Raw genomic sequence first — 20,179 nt, forward strand, 5'->3', positions numbered from 1 at the left:
CGGGCGAGGCTCGGGGCGGGTCCCGGGGGGGCGAAGGGGCGGGCGGGGGGGGCACGAGGCGGCCCAGGGGCAGCAGGGGCAGGGGGCGCGGGCGCGCCCCGGGGGGGCCCCGAAGTTCACCACGGGGGGCACCGGGGGGCTCCACCACGGGCAGCAGCATCTGCGGGGGAGGGGGGAGAGCGGAGTGGGGAAAGGGGGCGTGGCCAGACCGGGGGCGTGGCCAAGTCCGGGGGCGTGGCCAAGCCCCAGGGGGCGGAGCTTAGCCCCGGGGGGCGGAGCTTAGCCCCGGGGGGCGGAGCTTAGCCCCGGGGGGCGGGGCCTACCTGCTGGAAGCTGCTCTGCCCCTGCCCGTAGAAGTCTGAGGGCGGGGTCAGCTCCTGCCGCACCTGCGGGGGGCGGGGCTTCGTTGGAGGGGGCGGGGGCTTCGTTGGAGGGGGCGGGGCTTGCCCTTGGGGGCGTGGCGCATCTGGGAGGGGGCGGAGCTTCCTCTTCCCCCTCCCCGAAGCCCCGCCCCCGCCCTGTAGCCCCGCCCCCACCCCTGTAGCCACGCCCCTAGCCACGCCCCTCCCCGGAAGCCACGCCCCGTCCTGTAGCCCTGCCCCCCGCCCTGTAGCCACGCCCCCTCCCCGAAGCCACGCCCCGTCCTGTAGCCCCGCCCCCGCCCTGTAGCCACGCCCCTCGCCCTGTAGCCACGCCCCCCGCCCCGTAGCCCCGCCCCCCGCCCCGATGCCCCGCCCCCAGCCCCGCCCCCCCCGCAGCCTCACCTGGAGCAGGGGGGTCGGGGGGCAGAAGGGGGGCTGTAGACGAAGGGGGGGGGGGGTACAGGAGCCCCCGGCCCCCCCAGCTTGGCCAGGGTCCGGGCCCGGCACCGCCGGGGAACTCCACGAAGGGGCCCTTGAGGGGCAGGGGGGCAGCCCCCCCCCCGCCACGAACACCGGCCTGCGGGGAGGGGGGGGCACGGTGAGGGCCGTGACCCCCCCCCCGGGGGATTGGGGGGATTGGGGGGGATTGGGGGGTTGGGGACCCCCGGTACCTGTAGGGGGCCAGCGAGGGCGTCCCGGGGCGGAAGCTGCCGCTGGCGCCCAGCTGCGGCTCCACGGGGGCGCTGGGGACCTGGGGGGGGGGGCAAAAAAAGGGTCAGGGCCCCCCGGAGAGCTCCCCAGCCCCCTGAGACCCCCCACCTTTAAAAGCCCCCCCCCCAAGACCCCCTCCCCACCTTTAATCTCCTCCTGGGACCCCCTCCCCACCTTTAATCCCCCCCCAAAGACCCCCCCTCCCCAGCTTTAATCCCCCCCCCCAAAGACCCCCCCCCTCACCTTTAAAAGCCCCTCCGGGACCCCCCTCTCCTGTAACCCCCCCCCCAACCCTTCCCCCCCCAACCCCCCCCCCCCCCAATGCTCCCCCACACCCAAATTGCCCCCCCCCTTTAATTGCCCCCCTCCCTTTAATTGCCCCCCCACCTAATTGCCCCCCTCCCTTTAATTGCCCCCCCCACCTAATTGCCCCCCCTCCCTTTAATTGCCCCCCCCCCCCCACCTGTCCGGCGGTGCCCCCCGCCGTAGAAGAGCTCGGGGTACAGCCGCTGCCCCGCGGCCTCGGGGGGGCCCTTGGTGTCAGGGGGCGCGGCGGGGGGGTTCTCGGTGGGGGGCCCCCCTCCTGGCAGCGCCTCCCAGTCCCTCGGGGCTGCGTCCAGCTGGGGGGGGGGCACAAAAAATAAAAGTTACCCCCCCATAGCTCACCCCCCCCTTCCCAATTCCCATTTGCCCCCCCTCCAATTAATTCCGTGCCCCCCCCCTTACCCCATCAGCCGCGGGGGGGCAGCTGCTCGCTCTCGCTGCCCCGGCTCCGGGGGGCCCCTCACTGGGGGGGGGCCCCCAAGCCGGCCCCCCCACCCCGGGGGTGGGGAACGCGGGGCTCCGCTCCCCGAAGGGCCCGGGGGGTCCTCGGGGCGCGGCCTTCTCGGGGGCGCTGGCCGCGCTCGGTGCCGATGGGGTCCGGGGGCCGCGGGGGGGCGCACACCTGCAAGGGGGGGCGTTAGCACGGCCCTGACCCCCCCACACGTTGTGCCCCCTCCCAAAGCCCCCCGCCCGGTACCTTGCTGTCAGGGGGCGGGCGGCGCCGCAGCTCCTGGCCCCCGTCGGCCGCGGGGGGGCGGTCCCAGCTGCCCCCCCGTCCCTGGAGCCGGGGGGCCCCCCCGGGTGGCGGGGGGGCGGCGGCGGCCTTGAGCCCCCGTCGGGGGAGCTGCGCTGGCTGCAGGAGGCCGAGGAGGCGCGCGAGTCCCCGCTCAGCTCCACGCCGCTGTCCGAGGGGCTCACCTGGGGGGGGCACGGGGCGGGGGGGGTCAGCGGGAGCGGGGCCGGGACCCCCCCCCAAAATAAAGCGGCCCCCCCCCGCCCCGCCCCGCTGGCGCTCACCTCGGTGCCCCCCACGTCCTCGAAGGCGCCGCCCAGCGGCTCCAGCCAGGGCTTGCGGGCGGCACCTGGGGGGGGGGGGGGGGCAGGGGGGGGTCAAGGGGGCCGTGACCCCCCCGAACCCCCCCCCAGTCCCTCCCAGTGCCCCCCCAGCCCCTTACTGGTCTGCAGGCGGCTCCAGAGGTGGGGGCCCAGCCCCTCAGGTGCCCCCGTCCGGCTGCCGGCGGGGGGTCCCCAAAGCCCAGAGGGTCCTGGGGGAGGAGGGGGGACACGCGTTAGGGGGGAGGGGAGAGCCCCCTGACCCCCCCCCGCCCCCTTCGACCCCGCGGCCCCCCCGTTTGACCTCTTCTTGACCCTCCTGACCCCCCTGCGACCCCCTCACGCCCCCTGATGACCCTGCTGACCCCCCCTTACCCCCGGCCCTCCTCCTTTAGCCCCCCCTTGGCCCCTCCCGACCCCCCCAGCCCCCTTTTGACCCCTGTGCCCCCCCCCGTGACCCTCCTGACCCCGTGACCCCCCGTGACCCTCCTGACCCCCCAGCCCCCTTTTGACCCCTGTGCCCCCCCGTGACCCTCCTGACCCCATGACCCCCCGTGACCCCCTCGTGACCCTCCTGACCCTGTGCCCCCCCCGTGACCCTCCTGACCCCCCAGCCCCCTTTTGACCCCTGTGACCCCCCCGTGACCCTCCTGACCCCCCCAGCCCCCTTTTGACCCCTGTGCCCCCCTGTGACCCCTCCTGACCCCCCAGCCCCCTTTTGACCCCCGTGACCCCCCCGTGACCCCCCCTCCTGACCCCTGTGCCCCCCGTGACCCTCCTGACCCCCCCAGCCCCCTTTGACCCCTGTGACCCCCCCGTGACCCTCCTGACCCCCCAGCCCCTTTGACCCCCGTGCCCCCCTGTGACCCCCTGTGACCCCCCGTGACCCTCCTGACCCCATGCCCCCCCATGACCCCCCGTGACCCTCCTGACCCCTGTGCCCCCCGTGACCCTCCTGCCGCCCCTGACCCCCATCGAGCCCCCCTTGACCCCCTCTTGACCCTGCCGCCCCCCCACGCCCCCCCGCGACCCCCTGCCCCCCTTTCCCCCCCCCCCTTGCCCCCCCCCCCTCACCCACCTCCTTGCGGGGCCGCTCTCGCCGCTTGGCCAGGAAGCCGCCGACGTCGCGCAGGGAGGGGCCTGCGGGGGCGTGGCCTCAGTGGGCGTGGCCTCAGTGGGCGTGGCCTCGGTGGGCGTGGCCAGCCGGGGAGGGGGCGTGGCTTACCTGCGCCGAGGGCGGGGCCGCCGCAGGGCTCGTAGGGCGGCAGGGGCAGGGCGGGGGGGCAGGGCGGCAGCCCGGGGGCGGGGCCCGGCGAGGCCACGCCCCCCGCCTTGCCGTGGGCGGGGCCTGGGCCGGGGGCGGGGCTTGTTCGGGGCGTGGCCCCCAGCTGGGCCAATGCCCTGCGGATGCCGCCCGGGTCGCTGGGCACCACGCCGTCCAATCGGAACACGGCGCTGGCCGAGGGGGGCGGGGCCACCGACAGCCCCGGCGAGGGCGGGGCCTCCTCCGAGCTACGGCTGGGGGGGGGCAAGGGGGGTGAGCGGGGACCCCCGGGGGACCCCCCCGGGGACCCCCCCCCCAATACCCCCAGACCCCCCGTTGGCCCCCCCCCAGACCCCCCCCAATACCCCCACACCCCCCGTTGCCCCCAGACCCCCCCGTTGCCCCCCAGGACCCCCCATTCCCCCCCCGTCCCCATGCTCCCCCCCCCCCAACGCTCCCCCGCTGCCCCCCCACCCCAGGACCCCCCCCCTTACCCCCCAACGCCCCCCCCAGCTCCCCCATTCCCCTCTAACCCCCCCAACCCCCCCAACCCCCCATTGCCCCTGGAGACCCCCCCCTTCCCCATTCCCCCTCACCCCCCCCCCCCTTTTACCCCCATTCCCCCTCCCCCTATCTGCCCCCCCCCTTTATCCCCCCCATTTTAACCCCCCCATTTCCCTTGGAGACCCCCCCGGTTTCCCATTTCCCCCCCCCCCATTTTACCCCATCTGCCCCCCCCCCGTATTTTACCCCCCCCCCCCCCCCAGACCCCCCCCACTTTCCCCATTCCCCCCCCATTTTACCCCATCTGCCCCCCCCGTATTTTACCCCCCCATTTCCCCCCCCAGACCCCCCCACTTTCCCCATTCCCCCCCCCATTTTACCCCATCTGCCCCCCGTATTTTTACCCCCCCATTTCCCCCCAGACCCCCCCACTTTCCCCATTCCCCCCCCCATTTTACCCCATCTGCCCCCCCCCCGTACTTTACCCCCCATTTCCCCCCAGACCCCCCCCCTTTCCCCATTCCCCCCCCATTTTACCCCATCTGCCCCCCCCCGTATTTTACCCCCCCCCCCCCCCAGACCCCCCCCTTTCCCCCATTCCCCCCCCCCCATTTTACCCCATCTGCCCCCCCCCCCGTATTTTACCCCCCATTTCCCCCCCACTTTCCCCATTGATCCCATTTTACCCCCATCTACCCCCCCATTCCCCCCCCCTGTTCCATTTGTCCCCCCATTTCCCCCCAAATCCCCCCCCCATTTCCCCCCCCCGTTCCATTTGCCCCCCCATTTCCCCCCAATCCCCCCACTTGCCCCCCCCGTTCACCCCCCCCCCATTTGGCCCCCCCGTTCCATTTGGCCCCCCATTTGCCCCCCCCCTTCCCCCCCCCGTTCCATTTGCCCCCCCCATTTTACCCCCATCTGCCCCCCCCCCCCCCCCCCCCGTTCACCCCCCCCCCCCCCCCCCCCCCGTTCCATTTCTCCCCCCCCCCCCCCCCCCCCAACCCCCCCATTCCCCCCCGTTCATTTCCCCCCCCCCCATTTTCCCCCCCCGTTCCATTTGCCCCCCCATTTCCCCCCCCCCAAATCCCCCCCGGTTCCCCCCCCTCATTCCCCCCCCCCCCCAATCCCCCCCCATTTCCCCCCCCCGTTCCATTTCCCCCCCCCATATCCCCCCCCCCCCCATTCCATTTGCCCCCCCATTTTACCCCCATCTGCCCCCCCCCCCCCCCCCGTTCCATTTCCCCTCCCCCCCCCCCCCGTTCCATTTGCCCCCATTTCCCCCCCCCAAATCCCCCCCCGGTTCCATTTCCCCCCCCCATTTCCCCCCCCAATCCCCCCATTTGTCCCCCCCCCCATTTGCCCCCCCCCTTACCTGCCCCGGCTGCGAGGCGCCCCCAGCCGCGCTTCTCCCCTCCTCCTCCTCCTCCTCCTCCTCCTCGCCCCCCCCGCGGCCCCCCCGCCCTCCCGGAGGGCGCGGAAGAAGGCTGCTGCTGCTGCTGCTGCTGCGGCGGCGGGGGGGAGGAGGCGGGGGGCTGCCCGCAGCCCTGCGGGGGCCCCGTGCCCTGCGGCCGGCCCGGGGGGGCCCCTGCCGCGCCCCGCCGTGCCGCCGGCCGTGCCGCTCGGTGCCGGGGCGCTGGCTGGAGAAGCTGCGCTTGTTGGGGGGGGTGCCCTGGCGGCGGCGGCGGCGGGGGGCGGCCGCCGGGGGGGGGCCCTTGAGGAAGGCTCCCGGCGGCGGGGGGGCCCCCGGGGGCCGGCTCGCGCCGCCGCCGCCCCCCCGCGGGCGCTCGGCCACGTCGGAGCTCTCGGAGGCCGTCTCCCACTCCTCGTTGGCCTGGTCCGAGTTGGGGTTCGACAGCTCCGGGGAGCGCGCGCCGGGGGGGCCGCCCGCGGTGGGGGGGGCGGCTTGAACCGGAGGGGGCGGCGGCTGGCCCCCCCCGCGCCCCCCCGCCGCCGCCGCGCAGCGCCTGCTCCTGCTTGAGGCGGCGGAAGCGGGGGGCTTGTCCTGCTGCTGCGCCCGCCCGTGGCGGCGCCGCCGGGGGGCCGCCCGAGCCGCCCCCCCCCCCCCTGCGGCGGGGGGGGCCGCAGCTTTGCAGGGGGGGGGCCCCCGTCCGCCCCCGCTTTCTTGCCGAGGGGGGGCTCCAAGCGGGGCCCGCGCCCCCCCGGCCTCGCCGCGAGGGGACCCCGCGGGGGGTGAAGACGCGGCCGCGGCCCCCCCCGGCGCCGCGGGGGGTCGCCGTGGGGCTGCGGCGGGGGCGGGGGGGGGCACCTCGCGGTCGCTCTCCAGGGTCTCGGAGCCCGTCTCGGAGCCGCGCTGGCGCCGCCGGGGGGGGCGGCCTCGTCGTACTCGGAGCCCTCGCTGCGCGTCTCGCTGCCCCCCCGCTGCGGAGGGGGCCGCCGCCGCCGCCCCCCGGGGGCGCCGAGGACGTGGCGGGCGGCGGGGGGGCGGCGGGGGGGCGGCGGGGGCGCGCGGCGGCGGCGGGGGGGCGAAGGGCTCGCGGTAGCTGCGGAACTCGCGGCTGCGGCCGCGGCCCCCCCCCCCCCTCCCCGCGCGCGCCCCCCGTAACCCCCCCGGAAGCCGCGGCCGCGGGCGAAGAACTCCCCCCCCCCCCCCGCGCCCGCCCGCGGCCCCCCCCCCGCCACGCTCGGGCCCCCCGGGGGGGGTCGCGGCGGCGGCCGCGGGCGGGCGAGCAGGGCCCCCCCCGCTGCCGCCGCCCCCGCGGGGGGCCGCCTTGGCCTTGGGGGGGCTTCGTCGGGGGGGCTCCTTGGGCTCGGGGAGGGGGGGGGCTGCTTGTCCTGGGCGGGGGGGCTCGTCTTTGGGGGGGGGGCTTCTTGATGGGCCCGGCGCGGCGCGGGGGGGCTTGTCGGCGGCGGGGGGGGTCGTCGGCGCGCCGGCCCCCCCCCCGGGCGCGCGCCCCCAGCGGGTCTCGGTGCGGCGGGGGGGGGCTTGTGGGGGTCCGGGGGGCGGGGGGGCGCCGCGAGCCGCCCCCCGCCGCGGACGAGGGCTCGTCCTTGGGGGCGGGGGGCTCCTCCTTGGCGGGGGGGGCGCCTCCGGGGGGGGCTTCTTGGGGGGGCTCCTTGAAGGCGGCGGGGGCCGCGGGCGGAGGAGGAGGAGGAGGAGGGGGGGGCGCCTCGGGGGGTCGCCGGGGGGTGGGGGCCAGGCGCGCGGGGGGGTCGTCGGCGGGGGGGGGGGAAAGCGGTGGGCGGCCGCGGGGGTCGCCGAAGGCCGGGTAGGGGCCCCCGTACGGGGGGGTCCCGCAGGCGCACGGGGGCGGCTCGCTCCTGGGGGGGGGCACAAATAAAAAAAAAAAGGGGGGGGGTCAGGGGGTGGGGGAGGGTCCACGGAACAACCCCCCCCCCCCCCCCAAAATTGCCCCCCCCCCCCCCCAGGTACTCACTTGAGCCCCTTCTCGTCCTCGAAGTCGGGGGGGCGCAGCGGGGAGGGCAGCGGGCGCGGCTCCGGGGGCCCCGAAGGCGTCCCCCTCGGCCCCCCCCCCAGGGCGCTTTGGGGTCCCCCGGGGGTCCCCGCGGTCGCGCAGCAGCGGGGGGGCGCTCAAGGGCTCCGAGGCCGAGCCCCCGCTGTCGGAGCGCTCCCGGGGCAGCAAACCTGGGGGGGGGCAAAAACGGGGGGTCAGGGGGGCAAAAATTGGGGGGGGCGTTCCTATGGGGTGGGGGGGGGCAAGGGGGGGCAATGGGGGGTGGGGGGAGAGGAAAAGGGGGGGCAATGGGGTGTTGGAGGGCTGGGGGGGGGGGCGCGGGGGGTCCCGGGGGGGGGTGACGGGCTGGGGGGGCGCGGGGGGTCCCGTTGGGCACGGGGGGTACAAGGGGGGGCACGGGGCTGATTTAAGGCTGGGGGGGGGCACAGGGGGCTGCTACGGGGCCGGGGGGGGCCATGGGGTTATTATGGGGCGGGGGGGCAAAGGGGAGGGCCCCAGAGTAGGGGGGGGCCATGGGGTGGGGGGGTCAAAGGGGGGGGGGGGAAGAGCCTTTGGGGGGGGGGGATACAAGGGGGGGGCACAGGGGCTGTTATATGGGGGGGGCGGGGTTATTCCAGGGCCGGGGGGTCCCGAAGCGTTTTTATGCCCCCCCAGGCCCCCCCCTTACCGGAGGGGTGCACGCCGGGGGGTAGAAGTCGACAGGGGGGCCGGCCCTGCAGGACGCGGGGGTCCATGTAGGGGGGCAGCATCACCCAGCGCGGGTCGAAGCCCAGGGGGGTCAGCGGCGGGGGCGGCCCAGGAGCCCCCGAACAGCGCCTTGGGGGGGGGGGGGCCGGGGGGCGCCCCCCTCCCGCCGCCGCCACCGCTTGCGGGGGCGGCGGCAGCCCCCGAGGGGGGGCCCACGGCCGCCGCCAGCGCCCCCAGCGGAGGGGCGCCGGGGGGCGCCGGGGGCGCCGTGCTGCTGCTGCCACTGCTGCTGCTGCTTCAGGAGCTGCTCCTGGAGGGGGGGAAAAAAACAGGGGGGGGTCAGCACGCTGCGTGCCCCCCCCGATTAATTCTGGACCCCCCCCCAATTAATTCTGACCCCCCCACCAATTAAATCACCCCCCCCCCCGTACCTGCTGCTGGCGCTGGAAGCGGGGGGCAGCGACTTCTGGTACTTGGGGTACGCCAGCGCCGCCGCCGGGGGGGCTGCCGGGGGCGCCGCGGCGGCCGGGGGGGGGCTCCTGCCCCCCCCCCGCCCTTGGTTTCGCCCCCCCCGGCTTGGGGGGAGCCGGGGGGGCCGCCGGGGCCGGGGGGCGCGGTGGGAGCCGCCGGGGGGGGCGGGGGGCTCCTCGGGGGCTCCGGCGGTGTCTCGGGGGGCGCGGGGGGGCGGCTCGGCTGGGGGGAGAAAAGGTTAATGGGAGGGGGGATTTAATTGGGGGGGGGATTTAATTGGGGGGGGGGGGCAGGGATTTGAGGGGGGGGCCGTGTCTGAAAGCTGCCAGATTTTGGGGGGGGTGTCCCATTTGGGGGGTCCCAAAATTTGGGGGGGACCCATTTTTCAGGGGGGCCCACCTTTCGGGGGGGGCAGTGTCCCACAGGAACACATTTGGGGCCCGTTCTCCCCCCCATTCCCCCCCACCCCCTTTTGCCCCCCCTTTGCCCCCCCTTCCCCGCACCCCTTTTTTCCCCCCCACCCCTTTCCCCCCCAGCCCCCTTTTGCCCCCCCTTTTCCCCCCCACCTTTCCCCCCACCCTCTTTTGCCCCCCCAGCCCCTTTTGTCCCCCCCACCCCTTTCTCCCCCCACCCCGTTTTTGCCCCCCTACCCCCTTTTTGCCCCCCCAGCCCCTTTTGCCCCCCACCACCCCTTTCCCCGCCCCCCTTTCCCCCCCACCTTTTGCCCCCCCAGCCCCTTCCCCCCACCCCCTTTGCCCCCCCCACCCCTTTACCCCCTTCCCCCCCCCACCTTTTGCCCCCCCACCCCCTTTTGCCCCCCCCACTCCCTCTTCCCTCCCCACCCCTTTCCCCCCACAGCCCCTTTTGCCCCCCCCTTCCCCCCCCTTTTGCCCCCCCAGCCCCTTTTTCCCCCCCCCACCCCCTTTTGCCCCCCTGCATCCCCTTTCCCCCCCCCCCCATCCCCTCTTCCCCCCCCCCACCCCCTTTTGGGCCCCCCATCCCCTTTCTGCCCCCCCCCCCCCCCCTCCTTTCTCCCCCCACGTCCTTCCCCCCCCCCCACCCCCCTTTTGCCCCCCCCAGCCCCTTTTTGCCCCCCCACCCCCTTTTGCCCCCCCCAGCCCCCTTTTTCCCCCCCCACCCCCTTTTTGCCCCCCCCCCATCCCCTTTCCCCCCCCCATCCCCTTTTGGGCCCCCCATCCTCTTTCCCCCCCCTTTCCCCCCCCCCCCCCCCCCCCCCCCACCCCCCCTTTTTGCCCCCCAGCCCCTTTTTGCCCCCCCCCTCACCTGCCGCCCTCCCCGGCCGCCTTCTCCTCCTCCTCCTCTTCCTCCCCCCTCCCCGTGCCGCGGGGGCCGCTCCTCTCGGGGGCCGCCGTCGGCGTCGGCTGCTGCTGGGGGCGGCGGCGGCGGCGGGGGGCGGCGGGCTCGGGGGGGGCCTGTCGGGCCGGGGGGGCCCCCCGCGGCGCTCGGGGGGGGGGGCCCCAAAGCGCTCGTCCAGGCGCTTGAGCTTCTCGGCGCAGGCGGCGCGCCGCTCCTCCGCCATGCGCCGCTCCTCCGCCTCCCCGGCGCCGCCGCGCCCGCGCCACCGCCGCCGACAGCTCCGAGCACGACTGCCGCCGCCGCTGCCGCCACGCCTCGTCCTCGTCCTGGGGGGGGATAAAGGGGGGGGGGTGAGGGGGGCCCCCGCCAGCCCCGTCGGGGCAGGAGGGTTCCCCACGCCCGGCCCCGTAAGCACGAGACCCCCCAGACCCGGCCCTGTAAGCACGAGACCCCCCCCCCCCAGACCCGGCCCTGTGAGAGCAGGAACCCCCACCCCCAACCCTATAAGCAGGAGCCCCCCAGACCCAAACCCATAAAAAGAGACCCCCCAGACCCGGCCCCATAAGTACAAGACCCCCCAGACCCAGCCCGATAAGCAAGAGACCCCCCCAGACCCGGCCCTATAAGCACAGGAGCCCCCCACCCCCAGCCCCATACACGCAAGACCCCCCCAGACCCAGCCCTATAAGCAGGAGCCCCCAGCCCCAGCCCCGTAAGTACAAGACCCCCCACCCCCAGCCCTATAACCGTGAGACCCCCCAGACCCGGCCCTATAAGCGCAGGAGCCCCCCAGCCCCAGCCCCATAAAAAGAGACCCCCCAGACCCGGCCCCATAAGTACAAGACCCCCCCGCCCAGCCCTATAAGCAGGAGACCCCCCAGACCCGACCCTATAAGCACAGCAGCCCCCCACACCCAGCCCTATAAGCACGAGACCCCCCCAAACCCAGCCCTATAAGAGCAGGAACCCCCCACCCCCAACCCTATAAGCATGAGACCCCCCCAGACCCACCCCTATGAAAGCAGGAGCCCCCAGCCCCAGCCCTATAAGCGCAGGACCCCCCAGACCCATAAGTACAAGACCCCCCACCCCCAGCCCTATAACCGTGAGACCCCCAGATCCTACCCTATAAGCACAGGAGCCCCCCAGCCCCAGCCCCATACACGCAGGACCCCCCCAGACCCAGCCCTATAAGCAGGAGACCCCCCAGACCCGGCCCTATAAGCACAGGAGCCCCCCCAGCCCCAGCCCCATAAAAAAAGACCCCCCAGACCCGGCCCCATAAGTACAAGACCCCCCAGCCCCGGCCCTATAAGCATGAGACCCCCCAGACCCGGCCCTATAAGAGCAGGAGCCCCCCAGCCCCAGCCCCATAAAAAGAAACCCCCCAGACCCGGCCCCATAAGTACAAGACCCCCCCCCCGCCCAGCCCTATAAGCATGAGACCCCCCAGACCCGACCCTATAAGCAGGAGCCCCCCCAGACCCAGACCCATACGTGCAAGAGGCCCCCCAGACCCAGCCCTATAAGCGCAGGACCCCCCAGACCCATAAGTACAAGACCCCCCACCCCCAGCCCTATAACCGTGAGACCCCCAGATCCTACCCTATAAGCACAGGAGCCCCCCAGCCCCAGCCCCATACACGCAAGACCCCCCCAGCCCCAGCCCTATAAGCACGAGACCCCCCCAGACCCAGCCCTATAAGCACAGGAGCCCCCCAGCCCCAGCCCCATAAAGAGAGACCCCCCCAGACCCGGCCCCATAAGTACAAGACCCCCCAGCCCCGGCCCTATAAGCATGAGACCCCCCCAGACCCAGCCCTATAAGAACAAGAGCCCCCTATCCCCATCCCAATAAAAAAGACCCCCCAGACCCGGCCCCATAAGTACAAGACCCCCCAGACCCAGCCCTATAAGCATGAGACCCCCAGACCCGGCCCCATAAGAGCAGGAACCCCCCCAGCCCCATACACGCAGCACCCCCCAGCCCCAGCCATATAAGCAGGAGACCCCCCAGACCCGGCCCTATAAGAACAGGAGCCCCCAGCCCCAGCCCCATAAAAAGACCCCCCAGCCCCAGCCCTATAAGCAGGAGACCCCCCAGACCCGGCCCTATAAGAACAGGGAGCCCCCACCCCCATCCCCATAAACAAAAGACCCCCCAGACCTGGCCCCATAAGTACAAGACCCCCCAGACCCGGCCCTATAAGCAGAAGACCCCCCAGTCCCCACCCCATAAGAACCGGAGCCCCCCAGACCCAATCCCATACACACAGGACCCCCCAGACCTCCCCCATAAGCACAGGACCCCCCAGCCCCGGCCCTATAAGCACCGGCCCCCCCAACCCCACCCTATAAGCCAGAGACCCCCCCCCAGCCCAGCCCCCGCGCCCCCCACCCCATAAACGCCCCCCCCCTTACCGGGAACTCGTTGGGCTGGGCCCAGCTGCCCCGGTTGGGGGCGGCGGCGGGGGGGCCGCGGGGGGGCGCCGGGGGGCTCCCCGCCCGCCTCGGGGGCGGCCTTGGGGGGGGCGGCTCCTCCTTGGGGCTCTTCTTGCCCTCGGGGGGGCTCGTTTTCTTTCCTGGGGGGGGGACACAGTTAGGGGGGCCCCGGGACGAGGGGGGAACCCCACAATGATGGGGGGCCCATGAGGCGTGGGGGGCGCCCCATAACGAGGGGGGCGCCCCATAACGAGGGGGGGGTCCCATAACGAGGGGGGGCCCCAGCTCACCCCGCCTCGCCCCCTCCTCGTCCGAGTCCCGGCCGTCCTCCTCGTCGCTGAACTTGAGCTTCTCGGTGTAGTCCACCTCCTCGTGGGCACCTGGGGGGGGGGAGCACTGTGGGGGGCTGTGGGGAGCTATGGGGCGTTATAGGGCGCTATGGGGTACACTACAGGGCGCTATAGGGCACGCTATGGGGCGTTTGGGGTGTTATGGGGTGTTATGGGGTGCTATGGGCCGCTATAGGGCACTATGGGGCACGCCATGGGGTGCTATGGGGCGCTATGGGCTGTTATAGGGCACTATGGGGCATGCCATGGGGTGCTATGGGGCACTATGGAGTGTTACAGGGTGCTATGGGGCGTTATAGGGTGCTATGGGGCATGCTACGGGGCGTTTGGGGTGTTATGGGGCGCTATAGGATGCTATGGGGTGCTATGGGGTGTTTTACGGTGCTATGGGGTACGCTACGGGGCGCTATAGGGCATGCTATGGGGCATTTGGGGTGTTATGGGGCACTATGGGACGTTATGAGACACGGCACAGGGTGCTATGGGGCACTATGGGGTGTTATAGGGTGCTATGGGGTACGTTATGGAGCACTATAGGGCACGCTACGGGGCGTTTGGGGTGTTATGGGGCGCTATGGGGCGCTATGGGGCTCTATGGGGTGTTATGGGGTGCTACGGAGCGCGCTATGGGGTGTTATGGGCCACTATAGGGCACTATGGGGTGTTATGGGGTGTTACAGGGTGCTATGGGGCATTACAGGTTGCTATGGGGTACGCTACAGGGCGCTATGGGGCGCTATGGGGCACTATGGAATGCTATGGGGGGCTATGGGGTGTTACAGGGTGCTACAGGATACGCTATAGGGTGCTATGGGGTACGCTATGGGGCGCTATAGGCCACGCTACGGGGCGTTTGGGGTGTTATGGGGCACTGTGGGTCGCTATAGGGCACTATGGGGCACACCATGGGGTGTTATGGGGCGTTATGGGCCGCTATAGGGCACTATAGGGCCCTATGGCATGCCATCGGGCATTATAGGGTGCTATACGGTACCCTATAGGGTACTATGCAGTACACTACGGGGCACTATAGGCCATGCCACGGGGCGTTTGGGGCGTTATGGGGTGCTATGGGTCGCTATAGGACACGCTATAGGGTGCTATGGGGTGCACTATGGGGCCCTATGGGGTGCTATAGAGCACTACGGGGCGCTGCGGGGGCTTGGGGGGTACGAGGCGCTATGAGGCATGCTACGGGGCGCTATAGGGTACGCCACGGGACCCCGTGGGGCGCTATGGGGTGCTACGGGGCACTCTATGGGGCCCTATGGGGTGCTACGGGCACGCTGTGGGGCGCTGTGGGGGGCTATGGGGCGCTGTGGGGGGCTATGGGGCGCTGTGGGGGGCTGTGGGGGGCTATGGGGCGCTGTGGGGGCTGTGGGGGCTATGGGGCACTATGCGGGGTGCTATGGGGCACTGTGGGGGCTATGGGGCGCTGTGGGGGGCTTTGGGGCGCTGTGGGGGGCTGTGGGGCACTATGCGGGGTGCTATGGGGCGCTATGGGGCGCTATGGGGTGCTATGGGGCGCTATGGGGCGCTATGGGGCGCCGCGGGGCCCCCACCTGCCCAGCCGTCGTCGTTCTCCTGGTCCAGCTCGTCGAACTCCTTGAGGTCGTCCTGCTTCAGCACCGGGGGGCGGCTCACCGCCTCCCCCCCGCAGCGGGCCGCGGGGCCGGGGGAACCTGGGGGGGGGCAGGGGATGAACGGGGGGGGCCCGGCCCCGCTGCGCCCCCCGGCCCCGCTGCACCCCCCCCCCGGCCGCGGGCGCTCACCTCTGGGCCTCGGGCGCGGGGTAGCGGTAGGGGCCCTGGGGGCCGTAGGGCGGCGGGAAGGGGAGGTACGGGGGTACATCTGGGGGGGGGGGGGGACACACACGGCGTCAGCGGGGCCGGGGGGGGGCACAGCGGGCTGCGCGCCCCCCCTCCGGCACGGCCCCGCACTCACGAAGGGCGGCATCATCCCCCGGTAGGGCGGGAACGGGGGGGGGCCGGCGGGCGGCGGGCCCCCCCGTCGGGCAGCGGCTCCCCGTCAGCCCCGCGCCCGCCGCCCTCCCGCCAGCTGGGGCCTGCAGGGGGGAGAAAAGCGAATCGGGGGGGGGGAACGGTTAAATGGGGGGGTTAAATATCGAAGGGGGGGTTAAATATCGAGGGGGGGGGTTAAATATCGAGGGGGGGGGGGTTAAATATTGAATGGGGGGGTTAAATGTTGAGGGGGGTTAAATGTTGAGGGGGTTAAATGTTGAGGGGGGGTTAAATGTTGAGGGGGGGTAAATGTTGAAGGGGGGTAAATGTTGGGGGGGGGTTAAATGTTGGGGGGGTTAAATGTTGAGGGGGGTTAAATGTTGAGGGGGGTAAATGTTGAAGGGGGTAAATGTTGGGGGGGTTAAATGTTGAGGGGGGGGTTAAATGTTGAGGGGGGGTAAATGTTGGGGGGGTTAAATGTTGAAGGGGGGTTAAATGTTGAGGGGGGTAAATGTTGAAGGGGGGTTAAATGTTGAGGGGGGTTAAATGTTGAGGGGGTTAAATGTTGAGGGGGGTTAAATGTTGAAGGGGGTAAATGTTGGGGGGTAAATGTTGAGGGGGGTTAAATGTTGAGGGGGGTTAAATGTTGAGGGGGGTTAAATGTTGAGGGGGGGTTAAATGTTGAGGGGGGTTAAATGTTGAGGGGGGTTAAATGTTGAGGGGGGTTAAATGTTGAGGGGGGGTTAAATGTTGAGGGGGGGTAAATGTTGGGGGGGGTAAATGTTGGGGGGTTAAATGTTGAGGGGGGTTAAATGTTGAGGGGGGTTAAATGTTGAGGGGGGGGTTAAATGTTGAGGGGGGGTTAAATGTTGAGGGGGGTTAAATGTTGAGGGGGGTTAAATGTTGAGGGGGGTTAAATGTTGAAGGGGGGTAAATGTTGGGGGGGGGGTTAAATGTTGAGGGGGGGTTAAATGTTGAGGGGGGGTTAAATGTTGAGGGGGGTTAAATGTTGAAGGGGGGTTAAATGTTGAAAGGGGGGTTAAATGTTGAAGGGGGGTTAAATGTTGAAGGGGGGTAAATGTTGAGGGGGGTTAAATATTGAGGGGGGGTTAAATGTTGAGGGGAGGGGTTAAATGTTGAGGGAGGGGTTAAATGTTGAGGGGGAGGGTTAAATATTGAGGGAGAGGGTTAAATGTTGGAAGGGGGGTTAAATGTTGAGGGGGGCTCACCGGGGGCGGGGGCTCGGTGCGGGCCCAGACGACGCGTCGCAGGCGTCCCGCTCGCGGCCGCCCCTCTCCTGGTCGCCGGCCGCCTGCAGGGTGGGGAAACTCCTCGCGAGAGAATCGCGACGGGAGGCTGGGGGCTCTTCCTGCGGGGAGGGGGGCGGCGCGGGGGGGTTAACGAGGCGGGGGGGGCACACAAAAGGGAGCCCCCCCCCAGCCCGCCCCGGCGCCGCCTCACCGTCGCCGTGCGCTCCGTGGGTACCGCTGGCCTGCGCCCAGGACTTTGCCCCGCTTGGTGCCGCCGTGGGGGGGGTCTGGAAATGGAAGGGGGGGTTGGAAATTGAAGGGGGGCGCCCGGGAGCTGCCCCACCCCAAAAGCCCCGGGGGGGGTCACCTCGGGGGCCGCGGGGGGGGCCGCTTCGGCTGGCTGGCGGCAGGCGTCTGCGAATCCGGCGGCGACGGCGACTGCGGCGGGGGAGCTGCTGAGGCATCGGAACTGCAGGGGGGGGGGGGTAATTAGGGGAGGGGCGCCACCAAGGGGGGGGGCGCCCCTCCCGGCCCCCCCCCCCGCACCTCCTGGGGTCGGGCTGCTCCTGTTTGCTGGCCCATCCTGAGCCGTCCTTGGGCACTAGCGAGACGTTGGGGTCATTGCCTTTGTTCTCCGCCTTCAGGCTGGGCAGGTTGGCGGGGGGGCATGCGCCGCGCCACGGCCACTTTGCCCAGGCTCTGCAGCCCATGGCGGGGGCGGCTGCGGGGGGGGCACGGCGTCAGCGACCCCCGGCGTCCCCGGCATCCTCCCGTTAATGCTGCCCCCCCTTTACCCCTGTTCCCCCCCCCCATTACCCCCTGACCCCCCGCCCCCCCCACTCTCCTCGATTCCTCCCGCTCCCCCCAGCCCCCCCGGACGCCCCCGTTGCCCCCAACCCCCCCCCCCCCCATTACCCCGACCCCCGCCATCCCCCCCCCCCAGCCCCCCCATTACCCCCCACCCCCCCCACCCCGCGTGTCCCCCCGTTACCCCTGACCCCCCCCGCTACTTCCTTCCCCCCCCACTACCCCCACATCCCTCTACCACCCCCATCCCCCCTATTCCCCCCTTATCCCAGCCCCCCCCATTATCCCAGTGCCCCCCATTCCCCCCGTACCCCTCCATTATCCCCCCGTCCCCCCAATATCCCGGCCCTGTTACCCCAATGCCCCCCGTTACCCCAATGCCCCCCATTAACCCTGTCCCCCCGTTACCCCGACCCCCCACACGCCCCCATTACCCCGTGCCCCCCTTACTCCATGCCCCCCCGTTACCCCACCCCCCCCTTACCCCAACCTTCCCCCACCACCCCACTCCCTCCCCGTTACCCTGATCCCCCCCACGCCCCCCCCACTGGCCCCACGCCCCCCGTCCCCCCCATCACCCCCGTGTCCCCCCGTTGCCCCGAGCCCCCCCGTTATTCCCGTGTCCCCCCGTTCCCCCCGTTCCCCCCCGTTCCCCCACGTCCCCCCGTTACCCCCTATCCCCCCCGTTACCCCAATCCCTCCCCCGTTACCCCAATCCCTCCCCGTTATCCTGCGCACCCCCCGTCCCCCCGATCCCCCCCAGTTCCCCCGGTACTCCCCCTGTTCCCCCCCCGTTCCCCCACGTCCCCCCGTTATCCCATTCCCCCCCCGTTACCCCCTATCCCCCCCCATTCTCCCCATCCCCCCCGTTACCCCAATCCCTCCCCCGTTATCCCCTATCCCCCCCCGCCCCCCCCCCGCCCCCCGGTACCGGCGGGCCGCTGGCTGTCGAGGCACTTCCCGCGGTAGGTCTCAAAGAGGCTGAGCGAGGCGTACCGCCGCCCCTCCCGGCCCTTCGCCGCGGGCCCCGGCCGCTCGGACATCGCGGGGGCCGCGCATTGAGCACGGGGGCCGCCGGGGCGGGCGGCTGGGCGCCTGGGGGGGGGGGGCGGCCGGGGGGGGGGGCCGGTGCGCCCCCCCCCGAAACGCGCCCCCCCCCCCAAAACGCGCCCCCTCCCCTAGGCCGGCCCGCCCCCCCCCCAGGCCCCGCAGGCCCAAGATGGCGGCGGGGCCCGGCGCGGTGATGGCGGCCCCCGGGGGGGGGGGCGGTTCGGCGGCGGCCATCGCGGCCGCCGCTTCGCCTCCCCGCGGCCGATACCGACCTGCGGGCGCCGGGCGGGCTCCGGTGGGGCCGCGGGAGGGCGCGGGGGTGGCGGATGGGGGCGGCGGGCGCGGATGGCGGCGGATTCCCGGTGGCCCAGCCCCGGCGGCGAGAGCGGCCCCGGCCCCGCCCCGCCAACGGCCGCCCGGCGGCTGCGCGCATGCGCGGCGCGGCGCCGGCGTCGCCAGGAGTGGGGCGGGGCCGCCGGGGAGCGGGCGCTGATTGGGCGGGAGCCGCGCCGGGCGCTGCCATGGCGACGAGGAGGGGGGGGGTTTGGGGGGCGGGGGCGGGGCTAACGGGTGCTCCCCCCGCCCGTCCCCCCCCCGCCGGCAGTGGCTTCGCGCCGCCGTGGCCACGCCCCCTCGGCTGGAAATCGCTCCCCCTCCCTGCCCCGCTGTTGCCACGGCAACCGCAGGCCTCGGCGCGGCAACCAGGCCGCGGCCTCCTTCCGGCCGCCGTCGCCGTGGCAACCGTCACCATGGCAACCGCGAGCCCCCCCCCCCCCCCCCCCCGGGGTTCTGGGAAAGGCGGAAGGGGCGAAACGCGCCCAAAGTTCCCCAAACTCGCCCCGAATTCACCACGAAAAGTCCCGGATTCTGCCGCGGACCCGCCCAAAGTTCCCCCAGCGCTCCCCGCTCCCACCCGAGCCGCCCCAAAGCTCACCCAAATCCCCCAAAATTTAACGGCCCCCCCAAACCCACCCCAAACCCACCCCAAATCCCCCAAATTCACCCCAAACCCCCCCAATCTCCCCCAAATCTCCCAAATTTCAAGCCAAACTGCCCCAAATCCCCCCAATCCCCCCGAGCCCCCCAGATTCCCTCAAGTCCCCCTGGTTTCCCCAAATCCCCTGAAACCCACCCCAAACCCTCCCAAAATTACCTCAAATCCCCCCAAATTCTCCCCAAATCTCCCCCAAAGTTTCTCCAAATCCCCCAAATCCCCCCAAACCTCCCGAATTTCCAGCCAATCCCTCCCAAATCCTCCCCCAATCCCCCCAAATCCTCCCCCAATCCCCCCCCAAATCCTCCCCAAATCCCCCCCGAATTCACTCCCAAATCCCCCCGAATTCACCCCAAATCCCCCCTGAATTCACCCCAAATCCCCCCGAATTCACCCCCCCAATCCCCCCGAATTCACCCCAAATCCCCCCAAAGTTTCCCCAAATCCCCCAATCCTCTCAAAATCCCTCCCAAAGTTCCCTGAGATCCCCCCAGATCCCCCAAATCTCCCCAAAGTTTCTCCAACCCCCCAATCCCTCCGAATTCTCCCCAAATCCCCCAAATTCATGCCGAATCCCCCAAATTCACCCCAAATCCCCCTCAAATTCCCCCCAAATCCCCCCAAATCCCCCCAAATCCCTACCAACCCGCCCCCAAACCCTCAAAATCCCCCAAATTCACCCCAAATCCCCCCAAATCCCCCCAAATCTCCCCAAATTCACCCCAAATCCCCCCAAATACCCCCCAAATACCCCCAAATTCACCCTAAATCCCCCCAAATCCCCCCAAATCCCTACCACCCCCCCCAAAACCCTCAAAATCCCCAAATTCACCCCAAATCCCGTCAAATCCCCGAAATTCACCACAAATCCCCCCAAATTCACCACAAATCCCCAAATCCCTACCAACCCGCCCCAAACCTCAAAATCCCCCAAATTCACCCCAAATCCCCTCAAAATCCCCCAAATCCCCCCAAATCCCCCCAAATTCACCCGAAACCCCCCGAATCCCCCCAAATCCCTACCGCCCCCCAAACCCTCAAAATCCCCCAAATTCACCCCCAATCCCCCCAAATCCCCCCAAATCTCCCCAAATTCACCCCAAATCCCCAAATTCACCCCAAATCCCCCCAAATCCCCCCAAATCCCCCCAAATTCACCCTAAATCCCCCCAAGTCCCCCCAAATTCACCCCAAATCC

At 71.6% G+C, this 20,179-nt stretch overlaps 1 protein-coding gene across 1 annotated transcript; it reads right to left on the reverse strand.

Moving 5' to 3' along the window:
• Positions 1–552: 552 nt before the first annotated feature.
• PRRC2A (proline rich coiled-coil 2A) lies at positions 553–18,435 on the reverse strand. Its single transcript, XM_066986624.1, is given in 32 exon segments — positions 553–564; positions 765–939; positions 1,034–1,113; positions 1,537–1,693; positions 1,800–1,955; positions 2,095–2,315; positions 2,417–2,479; positions 2,573–2,662; positions 3,529–3,590; positions 3,676–3,968; positions 5,591–5,720; positions 5,830–6,547; positions 6,550–6,709; positions 7,216–7,497; positions 7,720–7,822; positions 8,320–8,534; positions 8,609–8,649; positions 8,771–8,790; positions 8,793–9,032; positions 10,095–10,368; positions 10,370–10,453; positions 12,549–12,949; positions 14,482–14,566; positions 14,602–14,648; positions 14,684–14,778; positions 16,110–16,249; positions 16,342–16,417; positions 16,498–16,599; positions 16,677–16,796; positions 16,798–16,851; positions 17,859–18,032; positions 18,260–18,435. Coding segments are annotated over 32 exon segments (5,031 nt in total). The 5' UTR covers positions 18,421–18,435.
• Positions 18,436–20,179: the final 1,744 nt, after the last annotated feature.

The sequence above is a fragment of the Anser cygnoides genome, chromosome 35 (assembly GCF_040182565.1).
Source record: "Anser cygnoides isolate HZ-2024a breed goose chromosome 35, Taihu_goose_T2T_genome, whole genome shotgun sequence".
NCBI lineage: Eukaryota > Metazoa > Chordata > Aves > Anseriformes > Anatidae > Anser > Anser cygnoides.